At 42.5% G+C, this 15,967-nt stretch overlaps 1 protein-coding gene across 1 annotated transcript; it reads left to right on the top strand.

Annotated features, from left to right (window-relative positions):
• The first annotated feature begins 347 nt into the window (after positions 1-347).
• Positions 348-12,029, top strand: tbc1d17 (TBC1 domain family, member 17). The gene is made up of 17 exons (XM_031318953.2): positions 348-471; positions 1,406-1,501; positions 1,575-1,652; positions 1,744-1,855; positions 1,942-2,125; positions 2,314-2,425; positions 2,697-2,867; positions 2,977-3,102; positions 3,220-3,323; positions 3,538-3,632; positions 3,750-3,866; positions 5,301-5,401; positions 7,858-7,957; positions 9,135-9,232; positions 9,741-9,857; positions 9,941-10,027; positions 11,210-12,029. Exons 1-17 carry the CDS (start codon positions 445-447, stop codon positions 11,372-11,374), a joined length of 1,890 nt encoding a protein of 629 aa, XP_031174813.1. The 5' UTR covers positions 348-444; the 3' UTR covers positions 11,375-12,029.
• The last annotated feature ends 3,938 nt before the right edge of the window (positions 12,030-15,967 follow it).

Here is a 15,967-nt window from a genome sequence, read left to right as displayed (position 1 = left end):
GACTACATTATAGATACATTGTAAACACATTTAGACTATGTTTATTGTTATGCACCAAAACACCAAGGCAAATGTATTATATGTATAAAAAAAATTCTGATTCCATTTCCTGTATAGTAACTAATTACCTACGCTGTAATCTTGTGATATGCTTCTGTCAAATTAAATGTGGCTAAACTGAAGCAACAGAAACTAATATTCCTTTTTTTTTTTTTTTTTTTAGAAACTATAATACTATACATGTAAATATACTATGCTGACATAAAGCGGGTTTGAGTGTCTTTTAAAATCGTATCATAATAACAAAAACAGAGCAGTATATGCAGTCTGATTGGCTCGCGGTCCTGCCTTGGCGTCTCTTGTAGGGGCGGGGCTATCCAGAAGCAGGAAGTCTGACGTAACTTATTTTGGTAAAACGAAGTCGAGACAGAGGTGACGGGAATAATGGAGCAAAACGTTGAGGATTACAAGGTATTCACAGGTTGTTGTTTTTTTACAATATCTCACTGTCAGTATTTTAATTTGTGGATGTTGACATTTTCTCCTGTATCTCGACTGTGACATTGTGGGTGAAACCACTCGAGCTTGCTGTCAGTGATAGCTTATTGTAAATACTTGAAGCTAGCTATTGGTTCTCAATAACGCTCGATAAAGTAAAGCACACTGTCAGCTATGTGTTTTCATCTGGCTGGATACAAGATGTCGGACTCTGTTGTGTAGCTCGACGATAGCGGTATCTATAACCATACAGACATTAAAACTTTCCAGCAAAGTGAGTCGATACTGGGTCGTCATACCTATGTTTTCGTATCTGTTTGGCTTGTCTTCACCGACTGATCTGACACACCGAAATCACATGATATGCTTCAGCCATTTACAAGCTCTTTGTTATGTGATTTTACTAGCCTGCCACAGGTTATAGCTGATGTGCCACTTTAGGCCTAGGCGTATTCTGTTGTTTTATGTGATCAGTAATGTTACATATCATACAGATGACCTGATTTATTTTCACCATAGTCAGATGGTAGTTAAGCCATATAACATCATTGTAACACAAGCCAGAGTCAATCTGGCCAGAGACCATCCCATATATGAGCTTCACACATGTGAGGATTTGTTGCTTTTCTTTGTCATATAGTATACTGAATATATTTGGTCGGACAAAACAAGCGATTTGAAGATCTCATCTAAAGCTGTACGGTGGAAAAAATAGGATTTAAGAAAGTCATCAGCAGATTAATAGTTACCAAACATGTTGTGAGCCATCCTATCTTTATTTGATATTCTGGAACTCTTGTTGAAGATTCTCTTGAAGATATTTATTTATCTTTACAACTTTATTTAATCTTACAATTTCTGATTGATTTGGATGCATTTATGTGGGTTTTTCTTTCTCCTCCCTCAGCTGATATTTGAGAAGGAGGGAGTGTACCTCCACACAAATGCCAAGAGGAGCAACCAGGATACCACCATCCCAGGGTTCATCCGAATTGTAGAGCGGGTAAGCAAATCTGTGTAAGTTGTTCAGATACAAAGAGGGAAATCAAACCATATTAACCATGCGCTTGTTTTAGGCTGGTGTGCCAGCTTTAGAGTGGAGCCCACTTGAGGATGAGGGTCGCAGTGCCCCCGCTGTACTCTACACCAAAAAGGTCGGTCATCATCTGCTACACATGAAAACCATAAGAGTATTTTCTTTCTACCTTAAATATAATTTCCATGAAACCACTTCATCCTAATTAGGATGGAGAAGGAGGGGAGGAAGATACAAACTTTGATCCTGGGTATGAGCCAGACTGGGCAGTCATCAGCACGGTGAAGAAAGATCGAGAACATGTCCCAGTCAAAGACTCAGGTGCCGTTTACATGTCTGTCACTTTGGGCAAATAGTTACCTCCACAAAGGGTGCATGAAACCAAATGTCGCCTATTTCTCCTGCAGGTCAGTGGTCGTTCTCTCTGCCTCTGTCAGAGTTATACTCTCTCCGGAGGGCTCGGTTCTCCTTGGGCCGAAACTTCCTGGTGCTGACTAGTAGAGGGGGCCACCCACTGCCCGCTCTGCATTTCCACAGAGGAGGAACCAGGGAGCTGTTTAGGGCCCTACAACGTTACATCATCCTGGACCAGTATGTATCATCACCCTAATTTCTAGCAGCAGTTTCCGTCTTGTTGTTACTGTGCAACATGTTAGAATTCATCCAGTGGCTGTTCTTGAAACAGCTGATGTACAGTCTCCTGACAGAGCTGTTTACATCTTTATTGACAAATCACATGAGCGTGAAAAACATCACGCGGTTTCTGTTGGTATTGCCAGGTCGCCGGTTGAAGGGCGGCTCTTCCTCGCCTACCCTCATGACTCCGGCGCTCTCTCTCAGTCCTTCGACAAGCTGCATCTCTTCGATGATGGAGGCTCGGATCTTGTTTCGGTAATTTGCTTTTATTTTTAATCATAAAATCTTTATTATTAGCTTGTTGATCAATACCAATGACTCACTGATCAAAGTCCCACTTCAGCCCATACTCTGTATTGGATCGCAAACGTACAATCTAATCACTGAAGTTTCCACTCCTAACCTCCACTCACAATCACTGGGAGTAGATGAACTCTATCAAGCTTGTTGCAATTCTCACTCAATGTAAAAAAAAAAAATGATTTTTTTGTTTGTTTGTGATCCTGTCCTCTCTTTACCTCCACAGAGATTTATCCAGGACCCATATGCCACTACATTTGGTGGATTCTCCAAAGTCACCAATTTCTTCAGGGCGGCACTTCGGCCTCCAGGGTCCCCCACTCACCTGCGAACTGCTCAGGATCCTAGTTTGCCCCCGCAGTCTGATGAAGAGCCCGGCTTCGAACTCATCAACTGTGTAAGAAAAGGAAACAAAAAAAAGAACAATTTAAAGCACACAGTCATGTCTAATACATAAAGACTACAGATTGTTATAATGTTAAGAGACATGAGAATTTTTCATTAAGGGGGTAGAGCTTGGTCCCAGACCAGACGTAACCAGGGGAGAACCCCTGGACAAATGGGAAGAGTTTCTGGACCTAGAGGGGCGAGTGAAAAACCCGGAGAGGATCAAAGAGCTCATATTCAGAGGGGTGAGACAGTAAATACAGTGACAGTATACCTCATATGTGAAAGGCATACTTTGTTTCCTTTTTCAATCCTCTATCTACCTGATGTGTGTGTTTTTATGCCATTCTTGTCCGTTGCAGGGTGTCACACCGCCCCTGAGGAAGGAGGTATGGAAGTTCCTCCTTGGCTTTTATCCATGGAACAGCACTTTCAAGGAAAGAGAGGACATTCTGCGGGCCAAGACGTTAGTGGTTTTATTACTGCACATCTCCTTCTAGCGCTTTTTGATGGTTAAAGGAATAGGCTGACATTTTGGGAAATATGCTTATTTGTTTTCTTGCAGAGAGTTAGCACTCTCATGTCTGAGAGTGGGATCGATCTTCTCATCCAACTCTGTATAATGTCCCAACTATTCCTTTAACGCAGTCAGCTACTTAAACTCCTTTCTGTGTCTGCAGGGACGAGTACTTTAGAATGAAGGTGCAGTGGAAGTCCGTCAGTGAAGAGCAGGAGATGAGGAACTCCCTCCTCAGAGGATACAGAAGCCTGATAGGTCTGCCCCGCAATCAAAAAGTCATAAAACAGAAGCTGTGTTCATGGTATCAGGCAGCTGCCTGTGACAGCTGCTATAGATGTTGAACTTTAAAGTGTCTTTGTTCTGTTGTGACAGAGAGAGACGTCAGCAGGACAGACAGACACAATACGTTCTTCTCTGGGAACGACAATCCAGGACTGACTCTGCTGCATGATGTGCTGATGACATACTGCATGTACAACTTTGATCTTGGTATGTATGTCTGAAGTGTTGGCAAACAGGTGCACCAATACTGAAAAAAAAAAAGTAAGAGTCTGTGTCATGAGGGGTCCTGGGCCTTGCTAATGAGGCCCCCACTTTGGAAGAAACTGTTTTTGTGGCGTGAGGTTTTGGTCCTGATGATTGTTGATGATCAACAATTAAACCAAGATAGTGGCTTTGGTTATACTCGCGCGTGCCCGGGCCTGCGTAGATTGCACGCGCGCTACGAGCATGCACAGAGACATTTATGCTCAACTTAGTCTCGCATTGCCAGACCTTCCTCCACAGTGCTGCAGAGGAGGGTCTGGCTAGTCCACACAGCATTCTGGGATGGGAGAAAAATGTGCTCTGGTTTATTGGCATTTCTTAAAACCAATCACAATCGTCTTGGGCGGCGCTAAGCCCCCAAAAGAGCCACAGTGCCTCTGCAAAATAGCCTCTGGAAGGAACTTGTTTTGGTGGAACGTGTACATTCAAAAGTTATTTTAGTCGTGCAACAGAAAACTCAGATTGGACAGATAGTCTAGCTAGCTGTCTGGATTTACCCTGCAAAGATCTGAGGAGCAGTTAACCATAGTCCTCATAAATCCACCGGAGTTTAGAATGCCAACACAAAGATAGCGGAAGGTGACGGACGTCCGGCCGAAATAAGGGACATCCGGCGGAATTTCCGGCGGCACCGGAGCAATCCCGGAAGTGAAACGTCGTTAGGGCTAAACCCATCGATCTTGGCAGTATTCTCCTAAACACGAGGGGGCCTACAAACAAAATCATCTGAGAATAAGCAAGAACTAGTAAAGAAGAAGAAGAGAGTGGAAGTAAAGGAATGCAGGCTGCCTGGCAACAGCAGTAAACACATCCACGTTTAGCACAGACGCCCCGCCAAACATTACATTTATCTACTCCAATTATTACCGACCATGTTGAACTGAAAGCGCACCGCGTGCCGAGTTACAAAAATTCAGAGGTGCACAACCACGCGCCACGACAAGTTGCAGAGCCTTCGCGCTGGAAACGACAACCGTGGGGACGTCCTTTTATGGCTCGCACACCTCATGCCGGCAACACCGTGGCGACCATAAACCTGGCTGTTTGACATAACTTTAAACTATACCAAATACATTTCTTTTTGTCCTAAGGCATTAATTAGTTTCTACATCTGGGAAAGTGGGAAAACTGTAAAATTCCCCAAACTACTGTATCTTTGAACTAGCTCTATAACAAAATCACACAGATTTAGGCCAATTTATGTGATCTTCTTTTGATAATTTATGGACTATTTTTTCACTTCCATTCACTGAGCCTCCCATGAACCCGTTTGGTGCCCCCCTGGGAAAACCTCTGTTTCAGATCATCTGAGTAGCTAATGATCATTTAGGCAGATATATCCATGTCACCCTGACACATCTGTTTCCATCTGTCCAGGTTATGTCCAGGGGATGAGTGATCTCCTTTCTCCTCTCCTGTTCGTCACCCAGAACGAGGTGGAGTCCTTCTGGTGTCTGACCGGCTTCATGGAGCTGGTGGTGAGTAGAAAGAATGCTCTTTTTCTAAGGCTCTTTGAATTTCAGTCAGAAACAAGTTTAGTTTTGGTTGCTCCTTCCTCTACCTACATTCAGGCTGTACAGCTGTGATAAGGGTGATTTATGCTTCTGCGTTAAATCTACGCCATGGCTTTGTGCGTAGATACGTGGAGACACGGACCCTACGCCGTAGCCTGACGTGCACATCTCGAAAAATGTAGCTACATGTCACTTGGCTGTGGCTTGGTAGCGTTGCATTTCCCCCGACTCATTTCCTGGTTCTCCTTCTCCATAAACAACATGAAATCAAGAGGAGGGTTAACTTTTCTTTTTACTGCTACAATATTTCCCACGTGGTCAGAAAGCACAGGGGAGACACTTTGTTTCTCTCACTATGACTCTAGAGTTGGCACTCACTCCGAAGCTAATCACCGTCACTCTCTCACTCGCACTACCACACACTCCCCACACACACACAGTCATGCCGGACCGGCTATTCCCTTAGAGAGAAGACACACCAGCCCGATAATCGGGCGTCGGGCCGTCTGGCGAGGTCCGTGACTCGAGTCTGTTCCGTGTGTCCCGTGCCGTCGGCCGTCCGAGGAGCCGTCGGCCTTCATTTTGGCCGACCCGACATGTTCAGTCGGGGACAGGGCAGTCGGGACATGGGGAGCGGATGAGCCGCTCAAAATCTGACGAAAATCTTTTAAACTGACCTTTGTCAATCTGAAATGAAGACAGATTCAGCAACTGCATGGCCTATTTCTTGCTTAAAATGTTTTCAGAAACACGTTTCGGTGAACTATTTTAGTACAATACGAGATCGTATTCTGAACAAGCCGCCATGACAGTCTGGCTGTGAATTTCCGGAGAAAAAAGAACCACGTGACGCGTTCGTCCAATCAGCTGCCGGTTTTCATTTTCTGGGAAATAATCAGACTGTTAATGGAAACAATACAGAGCAGCGCCGCTTGCTGGTATGGAGACGTATTACGTTTCGCGCACGCACAGAGCGTACACTCAAGTCGGCGTCGCCTCAGTGTGTTCTGAGGCATTTTTTGGACCTCGGGACCTGACTGATCAGTCCGACTGGCTTTTCTGCCGACGGTCGGCCCGTCTGGTTGGTGTGTCAGGGCCCTTAAAAGGTGCTGTAGATAGGATTGTGAAGATCAAGAAATTTGAACATCAACAACTTCTCAGTCCCTCCCCCCCTTTCCGCTAAAGCTCAAAACGGTCTCCCCACAAGGGAGAATGAATGCGTGTGCATGAGCAGTGATTGACACGCAGTTAGACACCCTCCTGGCCCTGATTGGTGCATCTGAACAGGGAGCTGTGGATTTTTGCAAATTGCCCTACAGGCTGTAGGTGGTGCCAGAGGAGCCGGATTTTTTTTTTTAATTACCTGCTTCATGTAGTTCTACTGGAACATAGGGTCAGTTTCAGCAAATATGACAGAAAGTTAGTTTAAGGCTTACCTACTGCACTTTTAAAAAGAGATCTACGCACATACCAACGCACAAGTATAAACTTCAGGCCACTAAAGCCTGGTTCACACGGGACGATTTTAAAATTGTCGGCCGATTTTCCAATCCTGAGAGACCCCACACACGGCGATAAAAAATCACGGGTCTAACAGTTTTGGTCGTACAGTGTGTGGTGCACACGGCAAAATCAACACATCACACACAAACCGATTTGACTCCCAAGCATTCCCAGGTCAGATGGGAAATCTCGCAAAATCCCTCGAGATCAAACGTGACTTCAGAGTAAACGATCATGGCGGACGAAGAGGATGCAGTGGCGTTAATTTGTAGTTTGTTTTTAACTGAAAAAAAAACGTTATCAAAAGAAAAGGCGATGGTCAAAGAAGTGGAGACAACGCGAGCATGGACTATACTTGCTATACTTATCTCCGACGTCCACCGGACTTTCTGGTGCGCCATGCCGCCGGCTGTTTTGATTTTGTTTCCCGGTGCTTTCCTCGCCGCCTCGTCACCTCGCTTTCTGATTGGCTACACGCCACAGTCCACAGGCTGCGTGCTCGTTTGTCCCCGGGGGACACCACACACGAGGAGAAATCGGGCCAAAACAATCCAACATGTTGGATATCCCCGATTTGAGATCGGAGCGGTCCCAACGTCCTTCCGAGCAGACGAGAGCAGTCTTAACACACCACACTATCTGATCAGATTTTACGATAATCGGAGCATCCTTAAGATTGTCGGAAGGGGTGAATCGGGGCTAAAATCGGCCTAATTATCCTGCCGTGTGAACCAGGCTTTACGTAGGCTACGGCGAAAGCTCTGCGTGGAGTCTCCGCACGACCATAAACCACGCTTTACTGTGGACAGGTACAGCTAGTTACAGCTCAGCAGTGACACAAACCAAAACAAAAAGGTGTGACTCAGACGTTTGATGTGCACAGTGACTTTACAAGTCTTTCCTGTTTTCCTCTGCAGCACCAGAACTTTGAAGAGTCTCAGGAGGCCATGAAGCAACAGCTCCTTCAGCTCAGTATCCTGCTGAAGGCTCTGGACCCAGAGCTGTGTGACTTCCTGGGTTAGTCAGCTAATGCTCACGCAGTCCGACTGGATTAGATTCAAATAAAGTCCTGAGGCAAAGCTGCGCACAAATTCTTGAGGATAACGTAACAAAAAGTAGGGCAGAAACGAAAATAAAGCAAATGAGATATTTTACATGATGCGGCCTCAAGGACATACATTAGAGTCTATTAATGATGATGTATAGACGTTTACGCATTTATAGCTTCTGCAGATGGGGTGCACATCAGGTGGATATGCACGATAAGCATGAAAATGCGTGCTAAATGAGAGACAATTCATGAATTTCCAGGATACAGGGCATGTAAAATATGCTTAAAGCCTCTGAACCCCCACACAGGTGATTTCAGTTATTGTGGCTGAATAGACCTCGGCTCCGGTTGAAGCCAGAGCTTATGCTACGTTTACACGTGGTCGGCTATTTTCATAAACGGACATTTCAACCTCTCCGTTTTCAAAAATAACATCGTGCACAGCTGTCAGTTTTCAGAAAAGTGTTTGTTTTCATGTACCCGTGTATATATGCCGTCAATGCCATCAAGAGCATGCCAAACCTGTAGGTGGCAGTGTAATGAGAAGCTCAAGCCCACGTTAGCCAATCAGAATCCCGAAAATAGCAGCAACGAATCGCAACAAATCACTTCCTCTCTCTTCTCTTCCTCACTTCCTCGGCTGCCTAAACCTCCGTTTGTCTCAGCTTACATGCAAACGTGCAAACAAAGTTTTCCAAAATCTCCACTCTGGCCGGAGGTTTTTAGAAAGACTCGTTTTCAGAGGTGAATTCTCCGTTTGCGTGTAAACGAAGGGCACAAACGAAGGGGAAATGTCTCCGTTTTTCAAAATAACCATGTACGTGTAAACAGGGCCTTAGATGGGAACTTATTAGGTCACATATCTTTTCTACCAATAAGAATGGTAAAGCTGTCATTTGTCCTGCCCTAACTGATGCAACACAGCTCACAAGAGGCTCAGGAAGATGTCAGTCAATCAGTTTAAACCCACCCACACAGTCCTGGGAAGGGGTCTAACCAGCCAGATTCACTTAAAACACCTGTGTGGGTGTTCAGGGCCTTTTAAGATGTAACTCTCGATATTAATTATTTCAAAGCAGCTCATTCTTTTTCTCTTGGTCACTAAACTAAATTAAAAAAAGAAATATTTCTTGTGTCCATCAGACTCTCAGGACAGCGGCTCTCTTTGCTTCTGTTTCCGTTGGCTGCTCATCTGGTTCAAAAGAGAGTTTTCCTTCGAGGACATCCTAATCATGTGGGAGGTGAGTGCACTACAGCTGCATTTACTATATATATATATATATATATATATATATATATTAGAGCAAAACTATAACAAAACTATGTTATATATATATATATATATATATATAACATAGTTTTTCCTGCGTGTCACTACGACGTGTAACGTTAGACAGCCAATCCCAAACATGATTAGATCTTGGTAGAAGCATGCTGCATGCTGATTGGCTCACTGAAGCTGATGAGATTTACCCCTTACAGTATTGAAATTGGGTATTGAATGGCGAGGCATTTTTCCACACTCGATACTTTAGAGGCAATCTGGTCGGTGCCTAACAAGTATTGGATTCGGTACCCAGCCCTACTACCAGGGAGGCTTTTCTGTGTGGTGTTAATGACTCTCTGAAACCGGCGTACCACACTGAGACAGATCAAACATAGTGTGACAGTGTGTCTTATCTAGCTAAATGAGTTCACAAATAATGTTTTGTAACTTCCTTTTTTTCCTTCCTTTTTTTCCTTCCTTAGGTCCTCTGGACTCGTCTGCCATGTGACAACTTCCACCTGCTGATCGCCTGTTCAATCCTCAAGTCCCAGAGAGGAGAGCTGATTGGCTCAGACCACGACTTTAACACTATTTTAAAAGTGGGTACTGTATACGTGTGTATTTGAGACACAATTTGAGTTACTTTGTCTGTAACTATACACTCATCTGTGCAACTCCTCAGCACATCAATGAGCTGACGATGAAGTTGGACCTGCAGACTGTTCTCCAAGGAGCGGAGGCCATCTACCTACAACTGACTGCGTGCAAGGTGAGACGTGCTTCATAAGCCAATAAGATTCAGCGTGGAGTCCATGGATTGTCTCAGTCTCAGTGGTTGTAATGAAGAGCAAAGATGAGGCAAATGCTTAGAACTATACCTGTATTTTAAAAAGCTAAATCTAAAAAAAAGAAGCATTTATAGAAGCTGTAGGGTCAGTGACACCTCTACACCAGTGGTTCCCAGTGTTAGGAAGACTACTTTGGAAATGTAACAGGTTACCGATTACAAGTTACCCTATTTAAAATGTAATAGCAGTGTAACTATTTCCATTACTTCATCAAAGTAATGTAACTTGTTACATTTCATTACTTTTTGATTACTTTTCTAAATTTCTAATGAATGTTTTCAACTGTTAAACCTGCCAGTATTACCTTACAGTAGTACTCAACACTGACTACCGTCAAACTCTTTTTAAGATCCTTTATCACATGAATTAGGATTATAATAATTACATTTTGAAGAACAGCCACCACAAAGTCAGACTTCAGCACCTCTTTTCAATGCACCAAGCAAAATATGGTGCTTAAATACGTCTTCAATACACATAAGAAGCCCGGTGAGTCACACAGAAGGTAGGCATGTCTTCCCTACTTTATTTAATATGAGTGCTTGCAGTTACTGTAAGCTATCTTAATTTACATACCGGCAGATGTTTCCTGAGGTTGGACATCGACATATTTTTGACATTAGCATTTTGATCGCGTTATGTTCGAACCCTTCTCAGATTTTTGTATGAAATGTTTTTCATATTTCCAGCACTTTTAGCCATAGTGGCATCTCTCAGACAGCTTGAGAGGCAATTTAACTGTCAGACGGGCTGCGCTGCAAATTCAAACGGGAGAACCAATCGAAAGCATCCAAATAGCATCAAACTGTGGCTGGAAATGGTAAAAGAAGACATTGTGTATACGAAAAACATGCAAAGCAACAAAATGAATATTATTTAACATACAGCCTAGCTTTTTACAGATACAATTCAGATGTAACCCCCCAATGTAATCATGAATGTTTTCAGAGGTAACTGTACATAATTAAAACAATTTCCCCAGTAACTGTAATGGATTACAGTTAACCTTTATTTTGTAATTAAATGATGTAACACTGTTACTAGTTACTCCCCAACACTGGTGGTTCCTAACCTCCTGTCGTCCCCCCCCCCCCCTCTTTCAGGAGATTCCCATGAAGGTGCAGCAGGTCCTGGGTCTCTACACCCCCTCCAGTTCTGAGGAGGACAGCCCAGACTCCCAGGCCAGCGAGACCCAGCGCCTCCTCAGCCAGTCCCAGGCAGGAGCAGCTGCTTCATCTAACTCAGCATGCGCTCCCACCTATCCTTAAATCTGCACTGTTGCTCTGGACTGTTAGTCACCAGGAAGTGTATGGACAAACTTTATATATGAACAAAACAAAAGAGATATATGAACTCTATATGATCCAATGAGAAGGAATGAAGACTGTTGTTATTATTTGTCAGAGGCAGGGGGCGTTGTTGAGGCTTGTTTTTCTTTTAAAGTACCCATCAATGTTACAATTTAAGATGTTTAAACACTATAGCAGCCTACTTGCAGTGCTCCTTTTCTTTGTGTATGTTGTCCTCCTCTTTTTCAATGACAGCTTGTCATTTGTTTACATGTCCTGTGTCTTTGCTGAAGAGTATTGCCCCCCTTTCTACTCTCCATCCTCCTCTTTTACCTTTTCCCAAATTATTTAATATCTATCTGTGCTTGCCACTTGTGAAACTGTGTACTTTCAGTGCATTTTGTCTTGCGTCCCCTCGCCACTGTTCCGTAAGAAGGGAAGAAGATGAAGGATAAACTCACTTGCAGCACCTTGTTACTACAGTATGATGCCATTCCAGCCCTATGCAAACTCTATTGCATGCCTTATAGTTTCCACATGTGGCGTGGTAATATTTTAATCCTTGTTATTATCGACGCAATGTCATAACATTTTCATCCGCTGATTATTTCCAAATAAATGTTTAAATCTTAACAGGGTATTCAAACTTTATATTTTTTCCTTGCACTTACTAGTTTGTAGTTAAACTCACCGCCATGATCTGATGTACATGATCTGATGTCTTTATGTACAAGTACATAGCACAGACCAGTGTCACATACCACTACATTTAAACTCACCAATCTACCCTCCTTGATATCAATGGGGTGAACAAAATATTAGAAACACCTCTCTGTGTAATGCAGTACAGTTCAACAACACCACAAACTACATCTTTCAAAACTACCATGAAGTTGACTCAACACCGACATAACCTAGTTTGCAATACCCGTCCTTAGATGGTCCCTTATACAAAAACATGCAACTCACCAAGAAAATACATAGAAAACAACACAAAGTCAAGAAACACTTACAAAACAGCATAAAACAAAAGGGGGGGGGAGCATTCAAAAGAAAAACACACAAAAATCAACAAGCAAACACCTACAAAACAGCCCTAAACACAAAACTCAAGAAAATGCAAGAAACAAGACAAACTGCACAAGTCGACTTGAAAATACACATAAAACATAAACAATGATTCAAGAAAATTACCATAAAACTCAATGACGAGCACCAGATCATTCATTTAAAATGATCCCAGTAATGGTCCATTTCGAGGTGGATAAGGAGTCATCGTATCATTCCTCCGAACTGAGAAAGTTGTCTGTCCAAACGGGCCTGAGCTAGAAACCCTGAGAGGTAGCAGCATGTCACTGAGCACCGAAGGAGCCTGGGTATTAAAACATTAATGTATGAGTTTAATATAAGCAACGTTTAATGAAATGATCAAAACTCATTAAGGGAAACACTTAATTTTACCTTCCCTTTTAAGCAAAGTTTTAATGATAACACACTATATTGTAGTCGTAAGCACCTATAAGGTTTACTGTATATCATTGTTGAAAATATTGTACATTAATAATCACTTACAATGTCCTTATATCAGTTTATAACTACATTATAATGTGTTTAAAAAAACAATTATACTGCTTAGATGATGGACACTCTGAAAAATTATGATTTTAGTGTAACAGACCAACTGTTTGTTTATGTAGTGTCTTAACTTGTGAACTGGTTAAACTTTGGCCTCTCCCCCCTCCTCCCCCACTGGCCAGCAGGTGTCTGTGTGAGGTGAATGGCTGAGGAGAAAATAGGACCTCTGTTCTCCACTGTCCCGGGAAATGAGCTGGAAAATGAGGGGCGGGGAACCACACCCCTTTCTCAGGACCTCTTTCTGCTCGCCGCTGTCTCTTTCCCCCTCCGTCCGTGTTGTTTGAATACAGCTGGGACGTATGAATTTAGCAGGGTGCTTAAACAGGCCGCCGATCTGTCACCCTGTGTCTCCTGGCCCCCTCACTCCCTCCGTCCACCCCAACCTGACCTCACTTGACTGGCAGAGCCAAACTTACTCAGCCCTTCATTCAAACTCAATCTGCTTTCAGCCCCTCTCAAAGCCTGTTTTATTGGCGACGGCCTTGTCCACAGCTTTAAACCCCATATTCTCTCACTAATGCTACAATCAACTAAGTGTTAGAGGATTAGGGCCTCTTCATGTTGTCATTATGCTGGGTGTCTTAGAAAAGCTGTTATCTGCAGTAAATGATGTGGCTGAAGCCCTGCCCCATGGGTTTGTTTAAAAAAATATGTATGACACTTTATATTTCTCGTGGTGTGTTATTATGTGGTGATTTTACAGGTTTTGTTATTATTTAGTCACTAGTTTCACTCCTGCTTCATACTGTCTTTTATTTAAATGAACTTAAACACTCTCACAAGAGGTATGAAGAAAAGTATTATAAATGACGTGCTCTGTTTCCACACATTTTAATGTGCAGTTCACCATCTTTTCAGGCTGATTTACACCTTTATAAGAGTATTTTAAAGGAGAAACATTTAGCTATGCAGTGAGATTATCAGTGAGCATCCTCTCAGCACTGTCAGATAAATAACATTTCTTGCAGAAGGTAAACTGATACCTGCCACCTCTCTAATAAAGAGTTGAGCTGCATTCCTTTAGGGCGACAAGTGTAAACCAGGATAAATAAGTTTAAACATTAACAATAAAATCTCTTAATTTGCATGTCCACCCCTAATGCTGTACCCTTTGTAGTTACCAAAAGACTGTGTCCTTGTCTAATTGGATTGATTTGTTTTTTATTTACTGGTTTTACCTGTTTTAGTTTTTTATGGTATTTATTGTTATGGTGTGTTCCTCTTTCTAAGTCCTATTTATTTTTTAAATCGGTTTAACTGATAGATGAGTTTGTTGTTGCTGCAAGCCAAATTTACCATGTGGGACAATAAAGACTGAAGTAAACTGAACTGCTGCTGTAAGTCAATATCTGCACATAAACATCAGATCAGACCATTAAGACATGAATTCATAATGTCTTCAGGTGGCACTTGTTGGAATTTGTCTTTATGCTAATGGAGTTTTTGTTTTACTGAACCCATGTGTTTGGAAATCAAGCAGGAATCCCAGCTATGCATCACAAAGTATGCCCATATGGCAGTCTGTTCTGTTATTCCGTGTTCAGTGCTACTCTTTATTACTATTTCTTATAATTAAATCATTTTCTTTTAGTGTGCATTTTCCATTTGTAAAATGTGAAATATATCTTTTGTTAATGTTGTTAACCCAGCTCCACTGACTGCTCACTGTTACCTTGGTATATTTATGTCTGCAGTGGAATGTAAGTATATTTGCAAGTACTGTGCTTATGTACAAATGTGAGGTACTTGTACTGTACTTTAAATGTTTCCATTTCCGCCCACTTTATATTTCAGAGGGAAATACTGCACTTTTTACTAAGATATGATGGGTTGTTATAGATTAAACAACAGAATGTAAAATATGTTATGTTATAATGGTAACAGCTTCAGTCCTATAAATGACAGTTAAAGCAAAGTAACGTAATCATCTTTCTATTACATGCTTAACCATGTTTTGCTTAAATATTGTGTACAATTAAATGTATTCATTTAGTCACAAATAAGTTGAAATAACTTTTCCCTCTATGTATATGAACCTGAATCTACTCTTAGTCATAGTTAGTGAAAATGGCCACCAGCTCTACTTTGAATAGAATGAATAATTGATGCTGAGCTGAAATCATGGTGTCAGTGTGGTTGTCCATTTAACTCCAATCTGAAACATGAGCTGCCATTGAAGCCCTAATGTCTGAAGAGCCACCTGTAATGACTGTCAAATACAATCTGTATTCTCCACTGGTGAGTGCGACCCCTTTGTGACCACCAGAGGAGTCCCCAGAGAGTGTGTGAAAAGTGTGTCTACCCCATGAATGTGTGAAGTGTGTGTGTGTGTGTGTGTGTGTGTGTGTGTGTGTGTGTGTGTGTGTGTGTGTGTGTGTGTGTGTCAGGAGCCAGCAGCAGGCAGAAGGCCAGGGGCTGTTGTCTGACACTGATTTGTAAAGGGAGACAATACGGCTCATTGACCTGCCCGGCTCCACTGTCTGTTGCACATACCTCGCCCAGCCCTCCCCGGGGGCTTCGCTGCTCTTTAAACGAGCAGCAGATTGCCCCAGGCGCAGGCAGGGAGGGGAGGGGAGGGGAGGTGAGCAGCGGGCCACAGGTTGCTTTGACAATGAGAATCCTCAGAGAACACGGGGGGGGGGGGGGGGAAGAGGCAGAGCCTGAAAAATGAAAACGGTGAAAAAATGTCTTACATAATTTTCCAAAGCATAAGGTGATGTCTTCAAATAACTTGGTTTGTCTAGAAAACAGTCCAAAACCCGAAGATAGTTCATTTACTTAACTGCCCTATAAGAAAAACTGAAAAGAATTTAATTTGAGAACCAGAAATGTGGGGAATTTTTCTTAATAATTAATTAATTATCAGAATCGTTGCTGATTAATTTTCTGTTCGATTGAATAATCAATTAAATTACTAATTATTTCAACTCTTTTTAC

The sequence above is a fragment of the Sander lucioperca genome, chromosome 21 (genome assembly GCF_008315115.2).
Source record: "Sander lucioperca isolate FBNREF2018 chromosome 21, SLUC_FBN_1.2, whole genome shotgun sequence".
Lineage (NCBI taxonomy): Eukaryota > Metazoa > Chordata > Actinopteri > Perciformes > Percidae > Sander > Sander lucioperca.
The sequence above is the reverse complement of the archived record's forward strand: the minus strand, read 5'-3'. Positions and strand labels throughout refer to the sequence as shown.